Here is a 20,440-nt window from a genome sequence, read left to right as displayed (position 1 = left end):
TTTAATTAGAGTGTCAGCGTTTTCAGATGAAAACCAAAATTTGGTTGGTTCCTTACTAGGAGTAAGGGCCCTATTCCACAGTAACGATAATCGTTCGGTGAAATAGAACGATCAGCCGATGATCGTGTCATCGGCTGATCGTTCATTTAGGGCCAGACCTAAATTCATCGTTCCCCCACCGCGCATCGCTAAGGTTCAATAGCGGTGCGCGGCGGGCAACCGACGATTTCAGAAGCGCAGCATCATACATTACCTGTCAGGTTTTCATTCCCGGGTCCCGCGCGCTCTATCTTCCAAATGGCCGGTCAACTGATGAAGCGCTCAGCCAATCACAGGCCAGGACCGCCTACATCGGTAACAATGTCCTTGCAGCCCTCGCTAAACGATCAGCGGGCCGTGGAATAGGCCCAGTAAACGAGCGGCGATCTAGCAGATCGCCGCTCGTTTACATCGTTGATCGGGCCTCGGCCCGTGGAATAGGACCCTAACCGTAGGTGTTGTGCAATCCTCCACATTATCTTCCATTTCAGCATTGTCCTCCTGGAAATTTTCTGATTCTGAGTCAGATATTGCATAGGTCTTGCGTTTTTTTTTTTGCAGGTGAATGCACAACAGAAGATGACAGCCCTGAAGAAATCATAGGTAATGGAGATGATGGACTTTGTGTAGGGATAACTGGCACTATCCCCTACATAGAGGCCTGAATCTCTTGGCGGATAATTGCACGTAATTCCTCGGACACAGACACCTGGGCCGGAGGATTAAGCTTTGCTAAACAGTTTTTACATTTCCGCGCCGCGTATTCCCATCAGGCCGAGGTTTCCGGTGGGCGCGTGACGTCACTTACGCACATGACGCAGGCGACGCACTCAGTGCGTACGCATCCATGGGGAAGCGTGCACATGCGCAGAAGAGTCACCCACCAGAGAAGGCTGCAGGAGACCCGCCATGGATCACGAGGGCCGAGGCGACTTCAAGCTCCCCTGCATTAACTCTGGGAGCGCCACAAGGGGAGCGGGGGACCGGAGGCACCTAAGAAAGATGCGACCATCAGGCAGGACCCGGAAGCCGCCCCACGCCTTTGTCCTAGGACCCATGACCACACAGGATGACAGGTAACCTCTGTGTTCCTTGATCCTGTCAGGAACAGGAAAAACACTGAGGGGGAATGTGGGAAGTGCCCATTTAACCTCTGTGATTTCCTGTTCCTGATAGGGTCAAGGGTGACCATTGTGGTGCTGTCATGAGGACGCAGTGAAAATGAGGATTGGCAGAGGCTATGTTCACACATCATTAAAATATTATGGCTGTTATTTGCCGGTAAAATGACAGCCGTTCAATAAAAACGGCCATCATTTTCACAGGGTGTGCACATAGGGAAGAGCTTGTTATCCAGGCTATCTTCATGTTAGAAATTATTAAAAACACAACCCGATCTAGGCCTACATGATCACCTTAATAACTTGCATCAAAAAAAGGAAAAAAGATAAGAGATTAGAGATGAGCGAACCGGGTTCGGGTTCCAGTCCATCCGAACATTCGGCATTTGATTAACGGTGGCTGCTGAAGTTGGATAAACATCTAAGGTTGTCTGGAAAACATGGATACAGCCAATGACTATATCTATGTTTTCCACATAGCCTTAGGGCTTTATCCAAGTTCAGCAGCGACCGCTAATCAAATGCCGAACATTCGGATGGACTCGAGCATGCTCGAGGTTCGCTCATCTCTATAAGAGATCTTTAAAGTTTAGAGAACTGAAAGTAATGAGACACAACCTGGTTTACGCCAGGCAGACGCACAGTTTTACCTCTTTCAAAAGATTTTTATTACCTGCATGATTTTGATAAATAAACCATTCAGGGTGGTGACAGTGATGTTTTTTTTGTGTATTACTACAGTCTGCCCCAAGGTGCATAGCTACCTCATTCTCTCCAATTGGGGGTGGGGCCAGAGCTGAGAAAATATATACAGTGGTAACTTGAATTAAGAGCGGTTTGCAAGAAGAGCTCACAGTTTTTCAAAATTGTAACTTGGTTTAAGAGCATTGCTTTGGTTTGCATGGCCTACACAGGGTAATCTACAGCACTGTACTCTGACCCAGGAAGTCTCCCGCACCTTCCAAATCATGGCAGATCTGTCAGCCCTTGTGTTTCCCATCTTCTTCATTCCTGCTATAATGTGCCTGCACTCACACTCAGCTATACTCACTGCTCCTATACTGTGCCTGCACTTACTCAGCCTTTCACACTACTGTATAGAAATGTTTGTCACTGTCCTCCTGCACAACTCTGTGATTCTCATTTGCTGACTGGTCCATGCTGAACACACACCCCTTCTCCATTGTTGTCATGTGACCACACAGACCTCTGACAGCAGCCCTGTTTCTCTATTCTATCCTGTGGTATTACACTACTGTACTACAAACTGCTGCTGTTTTTACAGGTTTATGCACTTACTATACATTATACACCACATACTAATTGATATACTGTACAGTAACTTGTGATTTGACATATTCAGCTGTTTCTGATTGTTTAATCTGTTTTACACGTTATTCAGATTTAAAAATCATGATTTTTGGGGTGTGGAACCAATTGTCTGTATATCAGTGATTTTTTATGGGCAAATTTGCCTTGGTTTAAGAGTGGATTTGGATGACAAGCACGGTCCCAGAACGAATCATGCTCGTAATCCAAGGCACCACCGTGTGTGTGTACGCACGCATGTGTGAGATTTTTATATATATATATTATATATATATATATATATATACACACATACACACACATATATATATACACACACACACATATATACACACACACACACACAGAGATAACATAAGTCCTCTAAAAAAAAGCAGGCAGGCTTACAGAGTGCAGGTACATAGCCCAGTTTCTCCCCTTTCACGTGGCACTGGCTAAAACTTGTCCCACCGAGGTGTTTCTGTTAATAGAGATGGATTAGGCCTAACATCAATGAGCAGACTGCAGAGAAGGGAGACATGTAGTAGCCAAGACTTATGAGCCGTATTTCTGTGGTAAGGAGTCATTTTTTGGTAAATGAAGTGAAAAATAGGATGGGAACCACATATCACAGCAAAGTTGTTTATAACAGTCACAATTTTACTTGTTTTAAATATACTTTTGTATTTTAAAATACAACATAGGGTCAATAGCAAATTGTTCACTTGTATTGTAAGAAATGTCTAAAAAAATGGAATCATGTATACGTGGACATAAAATACAACTGGATAATTCACATTAGCTATATTTTGCTGTAGAAACAAAAAATAAAATGAAAAATCAGTCACAAAACAAAAAGTACTCAAAATTCTGTCTATACAGTCCTTTCCCACAGATCGTAGGGCTTTCTCCACTATGGTTTCCAAAGTTTTAGAAGTCCATCTTCACTGTAGGTACCAATCAGATTTTGGTGAGGATGATGAGCGATTCCAATAACATCTTTCTCGTGCACCTGGGCAGGTAAGGAAGACATTCCTTATGTCATGAAAATGTTACCAAAATACACTTTAGGTCATTAAAAAAAGTAATCAATGAACTCGAAAGGAGCTGTAGTAATTGCATCTGCTTTTTTTTCCTAGTTTCTAAAAACACAGGAAAAAACTAAGGGTTTCTGCATGATCACCAGATGAATGCACAATGATGCAGGAATAGTCATTCTTCATTATCTGTGGGACTATCAATGTAAAGCAATAAAATATGGCTTTCAATTCACATTTGCTTGCATGTCCCTCTATTACATGGTGTAAGGTAGTGCTGTTTTAACTCCCCGTATCAACAGCTGAATGACACTAACCAATGTGCTGGCTGCTGCCCAGCATTTGAAATGCAATCCACACAGAACTAAGGAGAATATAGACAGAGGGGACAGGATGTATGAGGTATTTTACTTCAGGGAGGGGTTAAAAGAGAAATAACCATGTTCATGCCTCTCACAAACAGGTAACATACCAGGAGCATGATCACATTACTACATGTGGGATTGGCTTTTGTTTTTAATTTTTACCAATCATTCACAAAATTTTCATAAGATGAGGGACTGCATGAAACACTGTGTGGTAAGCTTCCCGAAATGGCTAACCTAATAGCATAATTGTATGAGGTGCAAAATTGCCTGACAGGCAGACAGTCTAGGAATCTTTCATATTAATCCATATATTGAATGAAGCAATTGCCATGAAATTGTCTTCACTTACTGTTAGAGTTCTCTCCAGTTTGCCAGTGACTGTGCTGAAACAGTAGAGCACAAAATCCTCACCAACGCAGTAGATCCACTCCCCTCTGGGTGATAATGTGCAGCATACAAAGTCACCACCTTCTCTCTTACCAGAGCTGAAGCTTCTTACAATCTGAATGGCATTAAATATGCAGACAGTAAAAACAAATGCATGATTCAAATTATAACCTATAGGGAAAAAAAAACCTTTTTACATGTCACAGATACATGTAAAAAGTTTTGATCAGTCAGGGTCTGGGTATTCAGACTGCAAGTGATCAGGAGAACAAAATAGAGAATTGCATCATGTTCTTTCCTGACTGTTGTGTGACCTGGACGGCCGCATAATGTAAGTCTATGGGGCCATCCAGGTTGGTCAGACACAGAACGTGGAGATGAATGCACAGCTGCGCTTTCCCTACCGGCTTTATGTGACCTGGAGGCTGCATACTGTAAGTCTATAGGGCCGTCCAGGTCGGAAGAACACGGAAGAGAAACAGCTGAGCCGTGATTGGTTACTATGGGCATCTACATTAGTTTCTGTTATACACTTGATAAATCTGGGCCTTTGCCTTTCCTTACCTGTCCTTGCATGTTCATAATGACTACTGTGTTTGATCGGTTACACACAACAAAGTGCTCAGGGTTCTTCGGCAGCAGTAGAACGCTGTTTACTGTGATATCCGTTCCAGCAGTGCTGCCGAGGGACTTAAAGGTGTTGGCGCATTCTGTGGTCTTTACATTCCAAATCTTTAACAAAGCAAACAAGTAATGAACCACTATTATATCCAGCGATATACAAGGTAAAGTCATCAGTAAAATATATTTGTGACAAAAATATTACATCATTTAAGACAGACATCCAAGCCCCTCATGAACTTGTTTAATGGATCATTCCATCATGTGGCAGAGTTTTCCACAGTTTCACTGCTCTTAGAGTAAAGAATTTCTCTGTTCAAGCCTCAAGCTTACTCAAATCCATGTCCAGTAAATTATCCTTCATTGTCTATTATATAGTCATTCAATGGGGGAGATTTATCAAACTGGTATAACGTAGAATTGGCTTGGTTGCTGGGGGCAAATAGGCCAATCAGATTCCACCTTTCATTTACCAAAGAATCTGTGAGGTATGAAAGGTGGAATCTGATTGGTTGCTGGGGGCAACTGAGCCAGTTTCACTTTACACCATGTTTGATAAATCTCCCTTATAATCTGTTTTCTGGGCAAAATAGTTTGATGGCTTATGAAACAGTTAGGCCATGAACCAATGATCAGCAAGCAACCCCACATGATAAACAGGGTCAGAAGCAGTTGGCTCTCTTTATGGCATAGGGGCCATCCCTGTTTTCTGCAGCTCAGCTCCCATTTACTTAGGCTGGGTTCAAACTGCATTATTGCAATCAGTTTTTTTCATCCGTTTTTTGCAACAAAAAAAAACGGATGGAAAAAACGGATGCATTAGTGTGCATCCGTTTTTGAATCCGTTTTTCCATTGACTTCCATTGTAAAAAAAAAAAAAAAAAACCACGATCAAAACTGATGTTTTTTTTTAACAGACACAAGTAGTGTCAGCTACGTTTTTGTGTCTGTCCCAAAAAAACGGATCAGTTTTGATCCGTTTTTTTTTTTTTTTTAAACAATGGAAGTCAATGGAAAAACGGATGCACACAAATGCATCAGGTTTTTTTCATGTTTTTTGCAAAAAACGGATGAAAGAAAACGGATTGCAAAAACGTAGTGTGAACCCAGCCTTACATGAGAGCTGCAGTGCAGTAACCAGGCACAACCACAACTTCCAGCCCTGTTAAATAGAAAGATCCGCCCCAGGCAGCCCAAATGAGCAGCTAATTGGCAAAGGTGCCAATTTATTATATATGCGATTGATTCAACTTTTTTTGTGCTTTTATAGATGTATCTTCAAACTGATTATTACTATACCTTCACAGTGCCGTCAGAAGACGCACTTAAAATGTAGTGACCATCCTGCGTAAAAGTAGCTTCATTTACAAAGGAGGAATGTCCTCTGAATTCCTTTAGGGTTTTACCAGATTTCAATCCATGGATCCTAAAAAGAAAGTTTCAATAAATTATAAAAATATATAGCGGTGCCCCAGATTACGAGCATAATTCGTTCCGGGACTGAGCTTGTAATCCAAATCCACTCTTAAACCAAAGCAAATTTTCCTCTAAGAAATTACTGATATGCAGACAATTGGTTCCACACCCCAAAAATAATGCTTTATTATTCTGAATAACATGTATAACAGATGACACAAACATTCTGAAACAGCAGAATATGAGTAATAGAGGACGGGAAACACAAGGGCTGACAGAGACTGCAGGGAGCATAAAGGAATGAGCAGGACAGATGTGGCAGGGTAGAGCAGCACTCTCTGTCCGGTGAGAGAGGGGTTACAGCTATGAAGAGATTACCTCCACAGTCCTGTCCCCTGATGTAAGCCCCAGTCTGCTATGATTTGGAAGGTGAGGGAGACTTTCTGGGTAAGAGTACAGGGCTGTAGACCCCCCTGTGCAGACCATGCCCCTCCCCCACTTGTGCTCCCACCCAGTACAGGGAGCTCTTAAACTAAAGCAATGCTCTTAAACCAAGTCACAATTTTGAAAAACTGTGAGCTCTTAAACCAAAATGCTCTTAAACTAAGTTACTCTTAAACCAAGGTACCACTGTGTATGTGTGCATATATTATATATACACATACACACACTTTAAGTATATAACCACATACTTTCCCATAAACATGTGCGACATGCCCCCTCAGCCAATCACAGACCATAGCAGTGATCCACCTCCGTGTTGGCTGAGCAGGCATTGCCTGTGTCTCTACAAGGATAGCAAAAAAAAAAAACTGCTATCAGTGAGGAATGGCATAGGTATGTAGAAGTTTTTTTTTTTTTTAACTAAGCCTGAGCTCCCCCCAAAACTCTGAACACCAGAATACCTCCTCAATTTATGACAGGGTCTAACTAGAGTAACTATAAGGGCAGGGTGTAACTGGCTGCTATCTATCACTACAACAAATCAGCACCCAGATTGGAGTAGTTTTAGGAATAGTACCTAGCATCTAACTGCGTAGATATAATGGCCACTAGTAATGTCAGCAGCTGGTACCTGCAGTGTATACAGGAGGCACAGCTCCTCAGTGCACTCCATAATTTTCCATTGCCCATGTACAATGGATGCCCCCCAAAGGGGTTAAAAGCATATTTTTTGTTGCTCAAGCCTTTATAACTATCATTCCCAAATAGTGTTGTTGCGGTATGAAACTCACCTGATAGTCTGGTCGAATGAAGCACTAAGGATCTGACTGCTGTCCTTTGAGAAACTGAGGCATGTGACACCTTTACTGTGAGCGCGTTCAAATCTCCTCAAACACTGCCCGCTCTGAATTTTCCACACCTGAGAAGGAGATATATAGAATTCAACCTTTACCTACTATAAGTGGACTTTATTATAACAGGAATGCAGAGTGGAAAGAATACACTGTTTATTATATTATCCCCATGGCTAGCAATGTATCACAACCAAAGCCTTGTTAATACATTTCACACATTTTACTCCAGTGTATCTTTGCTTTATAAAATGATGGACTATAATAAATCTCCCGGCCCCATGAGTCTAAATAATGCAATGTACAATGTAAATTATATCCTTTACCTTAATTTTACCATCTTGTGCTCCTGTTGCTAACATTTCAGTATCCCTACTAAAGCACATGCACAACACCGCATCATCCATCATCATAAAGTTATCTTGTGCTTGATACTTCAAGTCCTACAAAAAAAAAAAAAAATACATAAAAAACTAGCATATTAGAAAATTGTGACACTTACTCTATTAAAAGCCACCATGAAAAAAGTTTATTGCAGGCAATCCCAGAATTAAGAAAAGGTCTGTTCTTAAGCTGAATCGATATGTAAGTTGGAACAGGTACATTTGTTAATTTCCAGGGGTGATGTCAAAGCACAATTTATGCCCCACAATGACATCATACCAAGGTGGTACACAGCTTATGATAGTCATATGGCCAAACGCATTGTAAACTGCTGTTCCTTGTAATGTAGCAGTATAGGGCAAAAATATGGAGAATATACATGCTCTTAGGGTGGGTTCACACTACGGAATTCTCGCGGACAATGTCCGCGGAATTCCGTCAGCTGTCCGCCCGCACATCTGGGCGCCTTTCCGCCGGCCCCATAGACACCATTCTATGAGCCGGCGTATTCCGCTATACGCTGAAAGAAGTGTCATGTCACTTCTTTTAGCGGATCGCGGAATACGCCGGCCCATAGAATGGTGTCTATGGAGCCGGCGGAAAAGCGCGCGCCCGTGAGGGCGCTGCCGCGTGTCATTAACTCCTTAAACGCCGCGATCGCGGCGTTTAAGTGTAGGTGACAGGGGGAGTCCCCTGTCACTTACCGATCGGGATCCCCGCAGTGTGACTGCGGGGGTCCCGATCGGTAAAACGGACAACCGGAGGTCTCTATGAGCAGATCGGCGATAACACTGATCAATGCTGTGCCTATGGCATAGCAATGGTCAGTGTAAAAATCCAAGTACTGGATGTAAAAGTCCCCCAAAGGGACTTCAAATGTGTAAAAAAAAAAAAAAAAAAGTTAAAAACACTAACACACTACCCCAAAACCCCTCCCCCAATAAAAGTTGAAATCACCCCCTTTCCCATTATATAAATAAAACATATAAAAATAAATAAACAAATAAACATATAATATACCGATCTATTATAATTGTCCGATCTATTAAAATATAACAAGTGTCATTGCGAACGGTAAACGGCATACACGGAAAGAGGGAAAAAAGTGCGCGGATTGCCTATTTTATGTTACATTATATATAAAAAAAATTAATAAAAAGTGATCAAAACGTCCGATCTTCACAAATATGGTATTAATAAAAACTAGAGATCATGGCGGAAAAAATGACACCACATACAGCCCCATAGGTGAAAAAATAAAACCGTTATAAGCGTCACAATAGTCCCATTTTATTTATAATTAATTGCCAAAAAAAAGGATTTCATTTAAAAAAAATATATAACATAAGAGAATCTGTGTAAACCTGCATATGGTCGTGTTCGGGCTGACCTATAGAATAATTGCATCATGTCGCTTTTACCATATAGTGCATTACGTAGACACAGGAACCCCCCAAATGTTACCATATTGCATTCTTTTTTGCGATTTCACCAATTTATATCTTCATAAATAATATATTTGGAATTCCATAATACATGTGATGGTAAAATGAATGACGCCATTACAAAGTACAACTATTCCTGTAACAAATAAGCCCTTACATGGCCTTGTAGATAAAAAAACTGAAAGTGCTAGAGCTCTTAGAAGGGGAAAAGGGAAAAACGGAAACACTAAGATTAAAATTTGCGCGGTCCACTGGGTCATTTTGGGCCTGGTCCTCAAAGGGTTAAAGGGGGTTATCCGGGTAGAAAACAAAACAATATTCTAAACAATCCCCCCTCCCAATACCACCCTACGTCTACTATACATGTATGACCTTGATCTTGCACCCTTTTCCTGTTTTTTTTCTTATACTTAGCTACTCTGGATGTCTTAAATCATCTTCTTGGTGTCCACTTCGACAACATGCTGCTCCCTCCTCCACCCTCCCTTTGTAGACACAGGACATGTGATCTCCCCTCTGGGGGCCGGGTTAGCAGTTTATTAACTTGGTAAATTGGCCCCCAGAAGACATCTGCACCTATTCATTGGTAGTTATAAAGCTTCTCCCATAGACTTACATGTGTCCCTGAGCATGTAATATGAAAAGTTATAGTTCTAGGTCTGCTTGCTGTCAGTGAATACAGGCATATGTACCTGTCTTTGTGCCACAGCTCTGTATATTGCAAATGTAACAGATATTCTAAGAGTCTGGATGAAACTAAAATGTTTTCATTCACAGTCAGAAAACAGAGATCTAAACCTACACTACACCCCCGGCAAACGGATGCCAGTTATGCAGCACATACCCACGCCATGTGAGCGTCAGCTCTGCTACATCATCAGCTAGTATAGAATACAAACTGGGGTAATGTGATGCAAAATCTGTGAAAAAAATAGTCCTGTGTTTACTGTGCAATAGTAAAGACAGCAGTGGACAGGAAAGCTAGCTAAAGGGGTGAGTACACAAACAGACCAATCAGGGAGATGCATGATGGATAATGTAGTTTCCTTGCTGGTGCCATCTTTGATATAGATCAGCTTTTAGAAAAACTTGTAAATCAGGAGTGGCAGGTTTGGGAGTATTTTATTTTTAGTTCTTAGATAAATAACCCCTTTATGGATGAAGCAAATGTTTGTTTTTTGCTTTCAAATTTTTTCTTCCTCAGCCTTTTAGCAGTAATACCTCCTTATTTTCCACCTACAGACCCAAATTATACAGTGTGCTGTTTGTTTTTCTACTATTACGACTTTCCGTCATACAATATCCTTGTCACCCTTGCATCAACATATCTATATGATCATTGTTGGTACCGGTATATACTGTGTTCAAAATTTAAAAAAATGAATGCTCTGTCTGATACATTTCTAAAGAATCCTAAACTCATCTGTGTTTAACAAAATACAATCCTCAAAATATGTGACCAGAGTCTTACACATATTTCTTAACTTTAAATGAAACCCACCTTTCTTATTTTTCCTGTTGTGAAGTTCCACACCTCAATAAATCCATCCACCGATCCGGTCACTAAGTACTGGCCATCAGGTGAGAAGCGGGCACATTCAACATGGGATTTTTGGCCAAACTGTAAAAAAATAAATCAATCAAGTTTAATATAGAGTTTGTAATTATAATACTGTATGTATGTATGTATGTATGTATGTATTCTGTTCACCGAATAAAGCTGCAGTCCATGTATTTATTGCTTATTGTGGAAAATTAAAACAGATAGAATGTGAAACACAAAGAACGTGAAAGGATCTGTTACTTTACCTTTATGTGTCTGCTTAGTTGTGTAGGGAACTTTTCTTCCTCCACATCTTTCACTGCTGCCTTACCACGGAACAAATCAATAGTCATTCCTGGAGGTAAAAGTCCCTGATGCTGCTGCCATTTTAAGGCCTGGGAAACAAAATGTTCTTTGCTGTTTATATGTCCGCAATAAAAGGTACATCTCACACACGGTATGACCAATCACAAGCAGAGCATACAAAGTGTATAGTGGTCACCTGTTTAGACCATTTGAGCTGGAACTCTAACAAGAAAGCAGATGTAATATCTGCTCTTTCTTCAAGGGATGCAGGGGTTTAGGCTACTCCACTGCTTTTACTGTATTTTACAAGATACTGAAAACAAACAAGTAAAAAAATATAAAATTCTTTAACAATGGCATACCTCTATAGGCTTTTAAAGGGTAACTATCACTTCAGGACTGCGGCAGAATACACTGAAAAAATCCTGCAGGTTGGAGGCAAGTGAGGTACAGAACTCAAACACTTACAAAGCAGTCTTAGGCACTTCCAGGAATTCTGTCCTTTGCCCGCAAGAGGAGGACCGCACTCCTGCAGGATCTTTTCAGTGTATCCCGAATTAATAGGTACATTTTAATTACAGTGTCCTGATGGATAAATACTATAAACATAGTCTATAAACACAAGATCGGGTGTGGAGGACCCTGACTGGCATGTACAGAGCCCTGAACTGAACCGTACCTCATGCCCTTGGCATGAAATGGAATGCAGAAGGCAGAAAACCTTATCAAACATTGATGCCTGACAAAGGGTTTTTTGTTAAATGGGCACAAAATACCAAACATATGCTTCAAAATGTTGTGAAAAGCACAAAGGCTTTTACATCTGTCACCCCTGTCCGCCTACCAAACTGGAAGCACCACCGCATAGATATCGATTAAAGCATTTAGAACATACCTTTGTGTTTTCATACAAATTCACCTATTCGGGCTGTGAAAGTGCCAATGAGGTGGGTCCTAATATTTCCTGGGCCCTAGCACTGATACACCTCACCGTGTTGTAGGACCATTCATTTGCATAACCAGCGACATGCACTACGTATATGCACAGCGAGACGTAGCAGTGAAAAAAAACCCACAGATACAAGCAAAAGTTCTGAATGCTTTTATTGGCATCTATCCAGTGGTTCCATCAGCCTGGTAGATGGTTGGGGGCGACAGATTTGCTTTAATGCTGCACACAGAAATCCAACTTCTTATTGTTTTGGAAAGTTTGTATATGTTTGATGGTCATCTGTCCACATAGGCCATATAGTGTGCATCTACTTGAATGCTCAAGTCTGATTGTTCGCCATTTGAATACCAGTCGTTGACGAAATTGCATGCAGCTCTAAAACTGACTGGGATAGAAAGAATCCAAATTTTTCAGGACTCCCTAGCACAGCATCCAACTTTATCAGCCACTGGTAACCAAATGCCAAACAATCAAACTGGAGTTGCACTTATCTCTAACAATGACATTTTGCTAAAATATTCTTACCTGCCCCAGCAGAGCCATGAGACGAGAAGGGGGTACTACACTCACTTCACCTGCAAGAGCCTGAGCTATTGCAGCTCTTCTTTTCTCTTTGCTGCTGCCATCTGGATACGCCTGTAACAAACAACTTTCATGTAAGCAAAAAGAAGAACAAAAACAAGGACGTCATTTCTTGTTCCAACCAGGGCTGTAGAGTTGGTAAGCTGCAGTGGCTACTCAAACTCCTGAATTTTATCAGGCATCGACTCTAACACTAGATAGACCAGGTGGTCTTTCCTGCTGATAATCTTCTACGTTTCTAACTAAATATTTACCATACACAAAGAAACACTGCTAACAATGCCAGATACCTGTAATATAGATGTCAGACAATAATAGAGGTCAGACATAGGCCCTGATTTATCAGCTCTCTGTCAGTGTCCGTGCTCCTGAATCACAGGAGCTACCTGCTCAGCCAGTCAGTGACCTTAGCTGTGTCCCACCTTACTCACCAATTGGCTGAGCAGACATTTCTGAGTGGAGACGTGACATCACAGTATTATCAGGAGCCTGGCGGGGGACCATGAGCTGCGATACTGCACTGCAGGGACATGGTTACTGGTAACTGGTAAATAGGACTTCTCTATTATTACCCAACCACCATCTGTCCCCCTGGATTTTTCACTGTTGCCAAGTCCAGAGTACTCCTTTAATTTCTCTCTCTCGCTCTTTTTGTCAAAAACACACACAGCTTATATTACTATATTTCAATATAGTAAAAAATAAATAAATAAATGTGCTAAGGAATGATGGGTCTTGTCTAAACTAAGTAAAAAGTAATTGATAACTCAGGATGTACCCACTATGAGAAAAGGTTATACTTGTGCATCTGTAAATAATCTTTACACAAATGATTCTGACTTCATTGGACATTTTCTAGCAAACTAACCATTCCTTATAAAATAAATATAAAGCATTGATTTTATAAATAGGGGGGGGGGGGGGGGGGGGGGGGGGGGTTGTCAAACATACCTCACGGGGGTCAAAATAAGATCTGGCCAAGAGGTTTTCCAGATGTATGTATCTCTCAGGTTGGGTCTGCTTTAACATGATCATGGGGTCAGTCTGTCTCAGAAGAGATCGGGCAGCTCCCAGCTCACGGAGCTCAATCAATTCCAGAACAACCTACAAGGTGCAATAAAATAATGTTATACACATCATATATATACAGTATATATATATATATATATACAGTATATATATATATATATATATATATATATATATATATATATATATATATACACACACACACACAACACATCATATAAACATAAATACACACACACAATACATACAGCAGAAAAGGTGGAAACACTCAAAGCAACTTTCCAGGCTTCCTCACCCCAGTATGTGGGTGACAGTTTACTGTCTTATGTCAGACTGGTTGTATAGTAGTTTGTACTTTATAGTCATTCTGCCCTCACTATAATGGGGAGGGGGTAGCACCTAATATCTATGTATCAATAGGTCACAAGTCAATACAGAGATCTGACCGAGATTTCTGCAGCAAAATCATTTTACATATGACGTCATAACTAGTGTAAAAATGTTGGGCTACGGCAACTTTATCCGAACCCAAAACGCTCACCATTTGGATCGAAGGATTTAGAGAATATTTCCCCGCTAAAATAAGGAAAATAGAAAGCTTCTTGGGCTTTTGGCTAAGATCACATGTAGTATAAGTTTAATATCTGATATGTCCCCTATCTGGGGACCATATTTTAAATGGATTTTTAGAACAGGGAGATGGAGAAAGAGCTTGCTCTGTCCTCTCCAGGCATTGACCTGGTATTGCAGGGATTCCAGTGCACAAAAAAATAAAAAGTAAAATAGGGTTTGTTTTTTTTTACCCGGCTATGGGTTAAGATTGGAGAACAATAGGACCTCTGTCTCTTTTTAACCGTACCATTTTAAAGGGAACCTGTCACCCCCGTGCCGGGGTGACAGGCTCCCGACCCCCCGTTAGAGACCCCTATACTTACCTCATCCCGCCGGGTCCCGCTTCTGGATTCGGTCGGGTCCCGGAGATCTCAGCCGCTGCAGCCCGGCGCGCGCGCTGACAGATGAGTCCAACGCTCATAGAGAATGACGGATCGCTGGACTCTCCTGTCATTCTCTATGAGCGTTGGACTCATCTGTCAGCGCGTGCGCCGGGCTGCAGCGGCTGAGATCTCCGGGACCCGACCGAATCCAGAAGCGGGACCCGGCGGGGATGAGGTAAGTATAGGGGTCTCTAACGGGGGGTCGGGAACCTGTCACCCCGGTACGGGGGGTGACAGGTTCCCTTTAAATACTAATAATGTTCTATTATCCCAGTAAAAATAATGTGTAATGTCAGCTGCATGCAAAAACCCTCTTTACCTGTTCATAGAGGTCAATAAGCGTTTTGTCTGGTAGTTTGAGAGACTGGATAGCTTGTAACACTGTGTCCCAATGGCCGCTGTTAATGTCTGCCACAAAGCTCTCTATACTGTCCACTGTATTTAGAGACACGGTCGTCTCTTCCTGTAATGTCGCCAACGTACGGTGCAAACTGTTTTCTTTCAGATACTGCATGATCAGACGGATGACACTAAGGAAAAACACAAGGTAATGGTGGTTAGTAAAGTAGGTTAAAGGGGGAGAACACAAACATTACTAAACTTATACGACTGTACACAGTATGCAGAGATATCATATACTGATATAAGAACAGAAACCACAGATCAAAAAGGGTTTGATGGGTAACAGGTCATGCTATTACCGGAATATGATGGGACAACCATGAACCTTGTGACCGAGAGGTAACCTCCGGTATGTAGATATACAGCTGTGATGAGACCGTATCACGTGTATACAGTCCAGAAGGGTGACCTATCATCTTAACAGACGCCAGATCATCATCAGTTGTGACAAGAGCTTGTGCCCCCATTATTCAGACCTTGTGTGGAGCAGCCCACGCTGTTCATCACACCGACATATTACTACCCACAGATTTGAGGATAGAAAGAAGCTCACCCACGTCTAATACACAATATAGACAAGTGACAGCCCCGAGCGACAGAAAGAGCAAGAAATGATTGTAAACCAAAAGGTAACAAGGACAAATCATTCATTGTTACTGGTCATACATCTGTCTACAAAGGGAGACGTGCGGCCAAAACGGGAGATTTTTCTGCCGCACAAAAGATGCGATTGACCAACAAGCGGAAAAGCATGTGTTTGTCGGCTGATCTCATCATTTGTAGAGCTGATCACTGTCACTTTTACACCGGCCCAGTGAGTAGCGCATAGCACAGCGAGTGGCGATACCAGTGATCGCCTCCCCCTCCCCCCCCCAGTACTGTATGTAAGAATATACAGTCACAGAGGGGACAGGACCCTGCTCTGTATTGTGCAGTTCATAGCAGTAGGTCAGCTTAGGCAAACCTGCAGTTCCCATCACATGCACTGGTGCTTGGGGTGGGGGGGGGTCTGTGTCGCCCCGACTGCTGCCACTCAGAATAAATGTATAAATAAATAAATAAAAACCATTTATTTTAATTCAGTTCTATTACAAAGTATTATAAGTTTATTAAAGCAATATATTGCCACATAAAAAGTTCAGTCTCCAGAGTGCCCCTTTAAGTCCTTCCCAATCGCTGTGATGCATCCCCCGGCTGGATAACACGTCTGGCCCGGTATCCGGTGCTGCCGGTGTAGGGTGACATGGGGCAGGTGACAACTGTGAGCCTATGGCGGCTTTATAGGGCGCATAATCCCCTGTCCCGACTGTGAGTATACTGTGGGCCCCCGGCGTCGCTGTGTGCATGTAGTGCGGCTCTCTGGTATCCCTGATGCTGCGGGGAGCGGCCATGAACACGTCTGCGAAGCGCGAAGCATACGGAGCGGTCACCGCTGGGCGTCAGGCGGCCCCCTGATGTGTGCGGGAGGACTATGCCATCACTGCTGCACTTACTCGGACGATTCGATCTCGATAGACATCTTGGAATCTTCTCAGGTACAAGCGCCAAACGTAACAGGTCCTCGACAGCAACGTAGGGATCGGACTCACAGCTATGACGTCACAGTCAGATTGTCGCCGCCAGTTATACGTCACTTCCGGATCCTTCCTGACATACGCGGTTGTAACGCTAGGTAGCGCTTGTGTATACTATAGACCTGCACCAGGGGGATTATGTCATGCTTACCCAGCTGTGAGGGGGACCATGGCTGCTATACACAGAGTAGATATATAAAGTGTACAGCTGTGAGGTGACCAGGGCTGCTATATACAGAGGAGGTATATTAACCCTTTGAGGACCAGGCCCAAAATGACCCAGTGGACCGCCCAAATTTTGATCTTAGTGTTTCCGTTTTTCCCTCCTCCCCTTCTAAGAGCTCTAGCACTTTCAGTTTTCTATCTACAAGCCATGTGTGGGCTTGTTTGTTACAGGAATATTTGTACTTTGTAATGGCGGCTTTTATTTTACCATAACATGTATGACGGAATCCCAAATATATTATTTATGAAGATGTAAATAGGTGAAATCGTAAAAAAGAATGCAATATGGTAACGTTTGGGGGGTTCCTGTGTCTACGTAATGCACTATATGGTAAAAGCAACATGATACCATTATTCTATAGGTCAGTCCGAACACAACCATATGCAGGTTACACAGATTCTCTGTTATATATTTTTTTTTAAATGAAATCCTTTTTTTTGGAAACTAAATATTAATAAAATGGGCCTATTGTGATGCTTATAACGGTTTTATTTTTTCACTTATGGGGCTGTATGAGATGTCATTTTTTCTGCCATGATCTCTTGTTTTTATTAATAACATATTTGTGAAGATCGGACGTTTTGATCACTTTTTATTAATTTTTTTTTTATATATAATGTAACATAAAATCGTTAATCCGCGCACTTTTTTCCCTATTTTCGTCTACGCCGTTCGCAATGACGCTTATTATATTTTAATAGACCGGACAATTACGCACGCTACGGTATATTATATGTTTATTTATTTATTTTTATATGTTTTATTTATATAATGGGATAGGGGGGTGATTTAAACTTTTATTGGGGGAGGGGTTTTGGAGTAGTGTGTTTAACTTTTTTTTTTTTTTTTTTACACATTTGAAGTCCCTTTGGGGGATTTGTACATACATTACTTTGATTTCTACACTGATGATTGCTATGCCATAGGCATAGCATTGATCAATGTTATCGGCGCTCTGCTCATTGAGCCTGCCTGTGCAGGAAGGTAAGAGACATCCAGCGGTCCGTTTTAACGACTGGGACCCCCGCAGTCACACTGCGGGGGTCCCGATTGGTAAGTGACAGGGGAGTCTAAGGAGTTAGTTAAACGCGGCAGCGCGATCGCTGCAGCGTGTCATTACCAGTGAGGTCCCGGCTGCTGATTGCAGCCGGCCCCCACCTGCTATGAAGCACGCTCCGCTCCGGAGCGCGCTTCATAGCCGGAGAAACACCGGGGACAGACTTCCATGGCGTAACTATACGCCCTGGGTCGTCTAAGGGTTAAGTGTACAGCTGTGAGGTCACCAGGGCTGCTATATATACAGAATAGGTATATTAAGTGTACAGCTGTGATACGACCAGGGCTGCTATACACAGAGGAGGTATATTAAGTGTACAGCTGTGAGGTGACCAGGGCTGCTATACACAGAGGAGGTATATTAAGTGTACAGCTGTGAGGTCACCAGGGCTGCTATAGGCGGGCTGACCCACCCCCAATGTTCCTCTATGATAAAGCTCCATTGATGCTAATGGAGCTGTGTCATAGAGGAACGTGGGTTTCCTCCCACTGGGGGTGGGGCAGCCCGCCTCCAGTGCTTCAGCACAGGCCTGATTGTACAGTCCCTTTAAGTGTACAGCTGTGAGGTGACCAGGGCTGTGGAGTCGGTAAGCAGAAGCTCCAACTCCTGATTTTATCAGGGATGGACTCCAGACTCCAGCTCCTTCATAAATGGCCAGTCAGACACCAGGACAGTTATCATCACACTGGCATACCTCCAAGTGTCCCTCTTTTGGAGGGACAGTCCCTATTTTTGACCCATGTCCCTCTGTTACTCTTTGCCCCTTACATGTCCCTCTTTTTACCCTAGGAATAAGATTTTTATTACTGGTTTCTTCGGGGATGTAACTAGAAATAGCAGGGATCCATAGCAATTTTTGATTGGGCCCCTTGACTGACTACTAAGCCGTCGATTGTAGTCGCCTCAAGCACAGGTCAGGGACATTGGCAGAACCCCGATGCTGCAAATGATGACAGCTTAGGGGGCCCAGTGTATTGCAAGAGCGGGCCAAGGGGGCCCTCTGATGCGGCGGGCCCTATAGCAGCCGTTACGGCTGTTACAGTGGTAGTTACACCCCAGGTTTCTTACTTTATAATAGACCCAAACTTGAATATTACTCCATCATGTGCTGCAAGTTGGATCCAAAAAATTGTTTTATGCCGATGAATTGACATTATGGCCTCTTTCACACATCATGCAGTTCATATGGCCGCATACACACATCTGTAGATGTTACGGATCCGTTTTGGGGACATGATCCCTGACGCAAAAAAATTATTAAGCCATTGTGCGTCCATGTCACCTATTTGAATCAGTGGGTCCTTGCAAATTTGGACAGTTAGTAACAGGTGTCAGGGCTGCGGCGGCGTCCCGCGCTCCGGACCGCCGCCGCACCCCCTCACCCTGTCCACATGCAGGGACCCGGCGCTGCTGCCACTTCGGCCCCTGGGGGCGCCTCACCTCGCCCCGCTCCTGTCCATCGCTGTGCCGGCCAACGCGCGCGTCCCCGCCTCCTAAGGCGCGCGCGACGGCTGTCTCAGAGTTAAAGGGGCAGTCCTCCCCTAATTGGTTGCTGCCCACACACACTCTCCTATAAATTCCAGCCCTGCCCCACCTCAGGTGTTGGAGCCTCTACATGCTTCCCATAGCATTTGGCCCAGCCCCCTGTTGTTCCTGACCTCAGTCCTTGTTCCTAGTTCCTGTCCGCTGTCCTGGTCCCTAACCCCTGCCGCTGCTTAACCTATTGTTCCTGAGTACTGTCTGCCACCTGCGGTTACACCTACAGACCTCTGCCTGCACTATCTTCTGCCTACTGCTTCTGCCACGCCTCGCCTGCTGTCACTAGCCATCAAGCCAGAAGTAGCGACCTGGGGGTCGCCTGCCGCAGCAAGCCCATCCCGCCTTGCGGCGGGCTCTGGTGAAAACCAGCGGTCCCTTAGACTCCGCTCCCTGGTGAGGTTTGTGCCATCGCTGGTGACGGTTTAGTGGATCCACGACTCCAGGCGTTACAGTAGGCTCCAACCATGGATCCCGGCGAGGTGCCTGACATCCGTGACGTAGCCAGAGTGGTCGCCCAACAGGCTCAGCTGATCCAGCAGCAATCGCAGAAGATCCAGCTGACTGCCGCTTTACATCAGCTTACTACAGACCAGCGCACACCACCTCCTGCTGCCTCTTCGAAACTTCGACTGGCTCTCCCGAGCAAATACGGTGGTGACCCCAAGTTGTGCAGAGGATTCCTGACTCAATGCACCATGCACATTGAACTTTTAAGCAGCCAGTTCTCCACTGAACGCTCTAAAGTGGCTTTCATCATCAGCCTCTTGGAGGGTAGGGCCCTGGCCTGGGCCACGCCACTGTGGGACCGAGATGA

General features: G+C 43.4%; 1 protein-coding gene and 1 non-coding gene across 2 annotated transcripts; one reads left to right on the top strand and one right to left on the bottom strand.

The window, feature by feature from the left end:
* Positions 1–1,815: 1,815 nt before the first annotated feature.
* On the bottom strand, positions 1,816–16,852 carry SMU1 (SMU1 DNA replication regulator and spliceosomal factor). Its single transcript, XM_069977985.1, has 12 exons — positions 16,724–16,852; positions 15,148–15,358; positions 13,756–13,908; positions 12,748–12,858; positions 11,231–11,359; positions 10,923–11,042; positions 7,919–8,035; positions 7,533–7,660; positions 6,181–6,307; positions 4,825–4,992; positions 4,223–4,375; positions 1,816–3,480 (listed from the first exon to the last, which is right to left on the bottom strand). Exons 1-12 carry the CDS (start codon positions 16,747–16,749, stop codon positions 3,382–3,384), a joined length of 1,542 nt encoding a protein of 513 aa, XP_069834086.1. The 5' UTR covers positions 16,750–16,852; the 3' UTR covers positions 1,816–3,381.
* On the top strand, positions 14,428–14,609 carry LOC138797985 (U2 spliceosomal RNA). Its single transcript, XR_011364061.1, has one exon. It is a non-coding gene; the product is annotated as a U2 spliceosomal RNA (small nuclear RNA).
* Positions 16,853–20,440: the final 3,588 nt, after the last annotated feature.

Source organism: Dendropsophus ebraccatus, chromosome 7 (genome assembly GCF_027789765.1).
Source record: "Dendropsophus ebraccatus isolate aDenEbr1 chromosome 7, aDenEbr1.pat, whole genome shotgun sequence".
Lineage (NCBI taxonomy): Eukaryota > Metazoa > Chordata > Amphibia > Anura > Hylidae > Dendropsophus > Dendropsophus ebraccatus.
The sequence above is the reverse complement of the archived record's forward strand: the minus strand, read 5'-3'. Positions and strand labels throughout refer to the sequence as shown.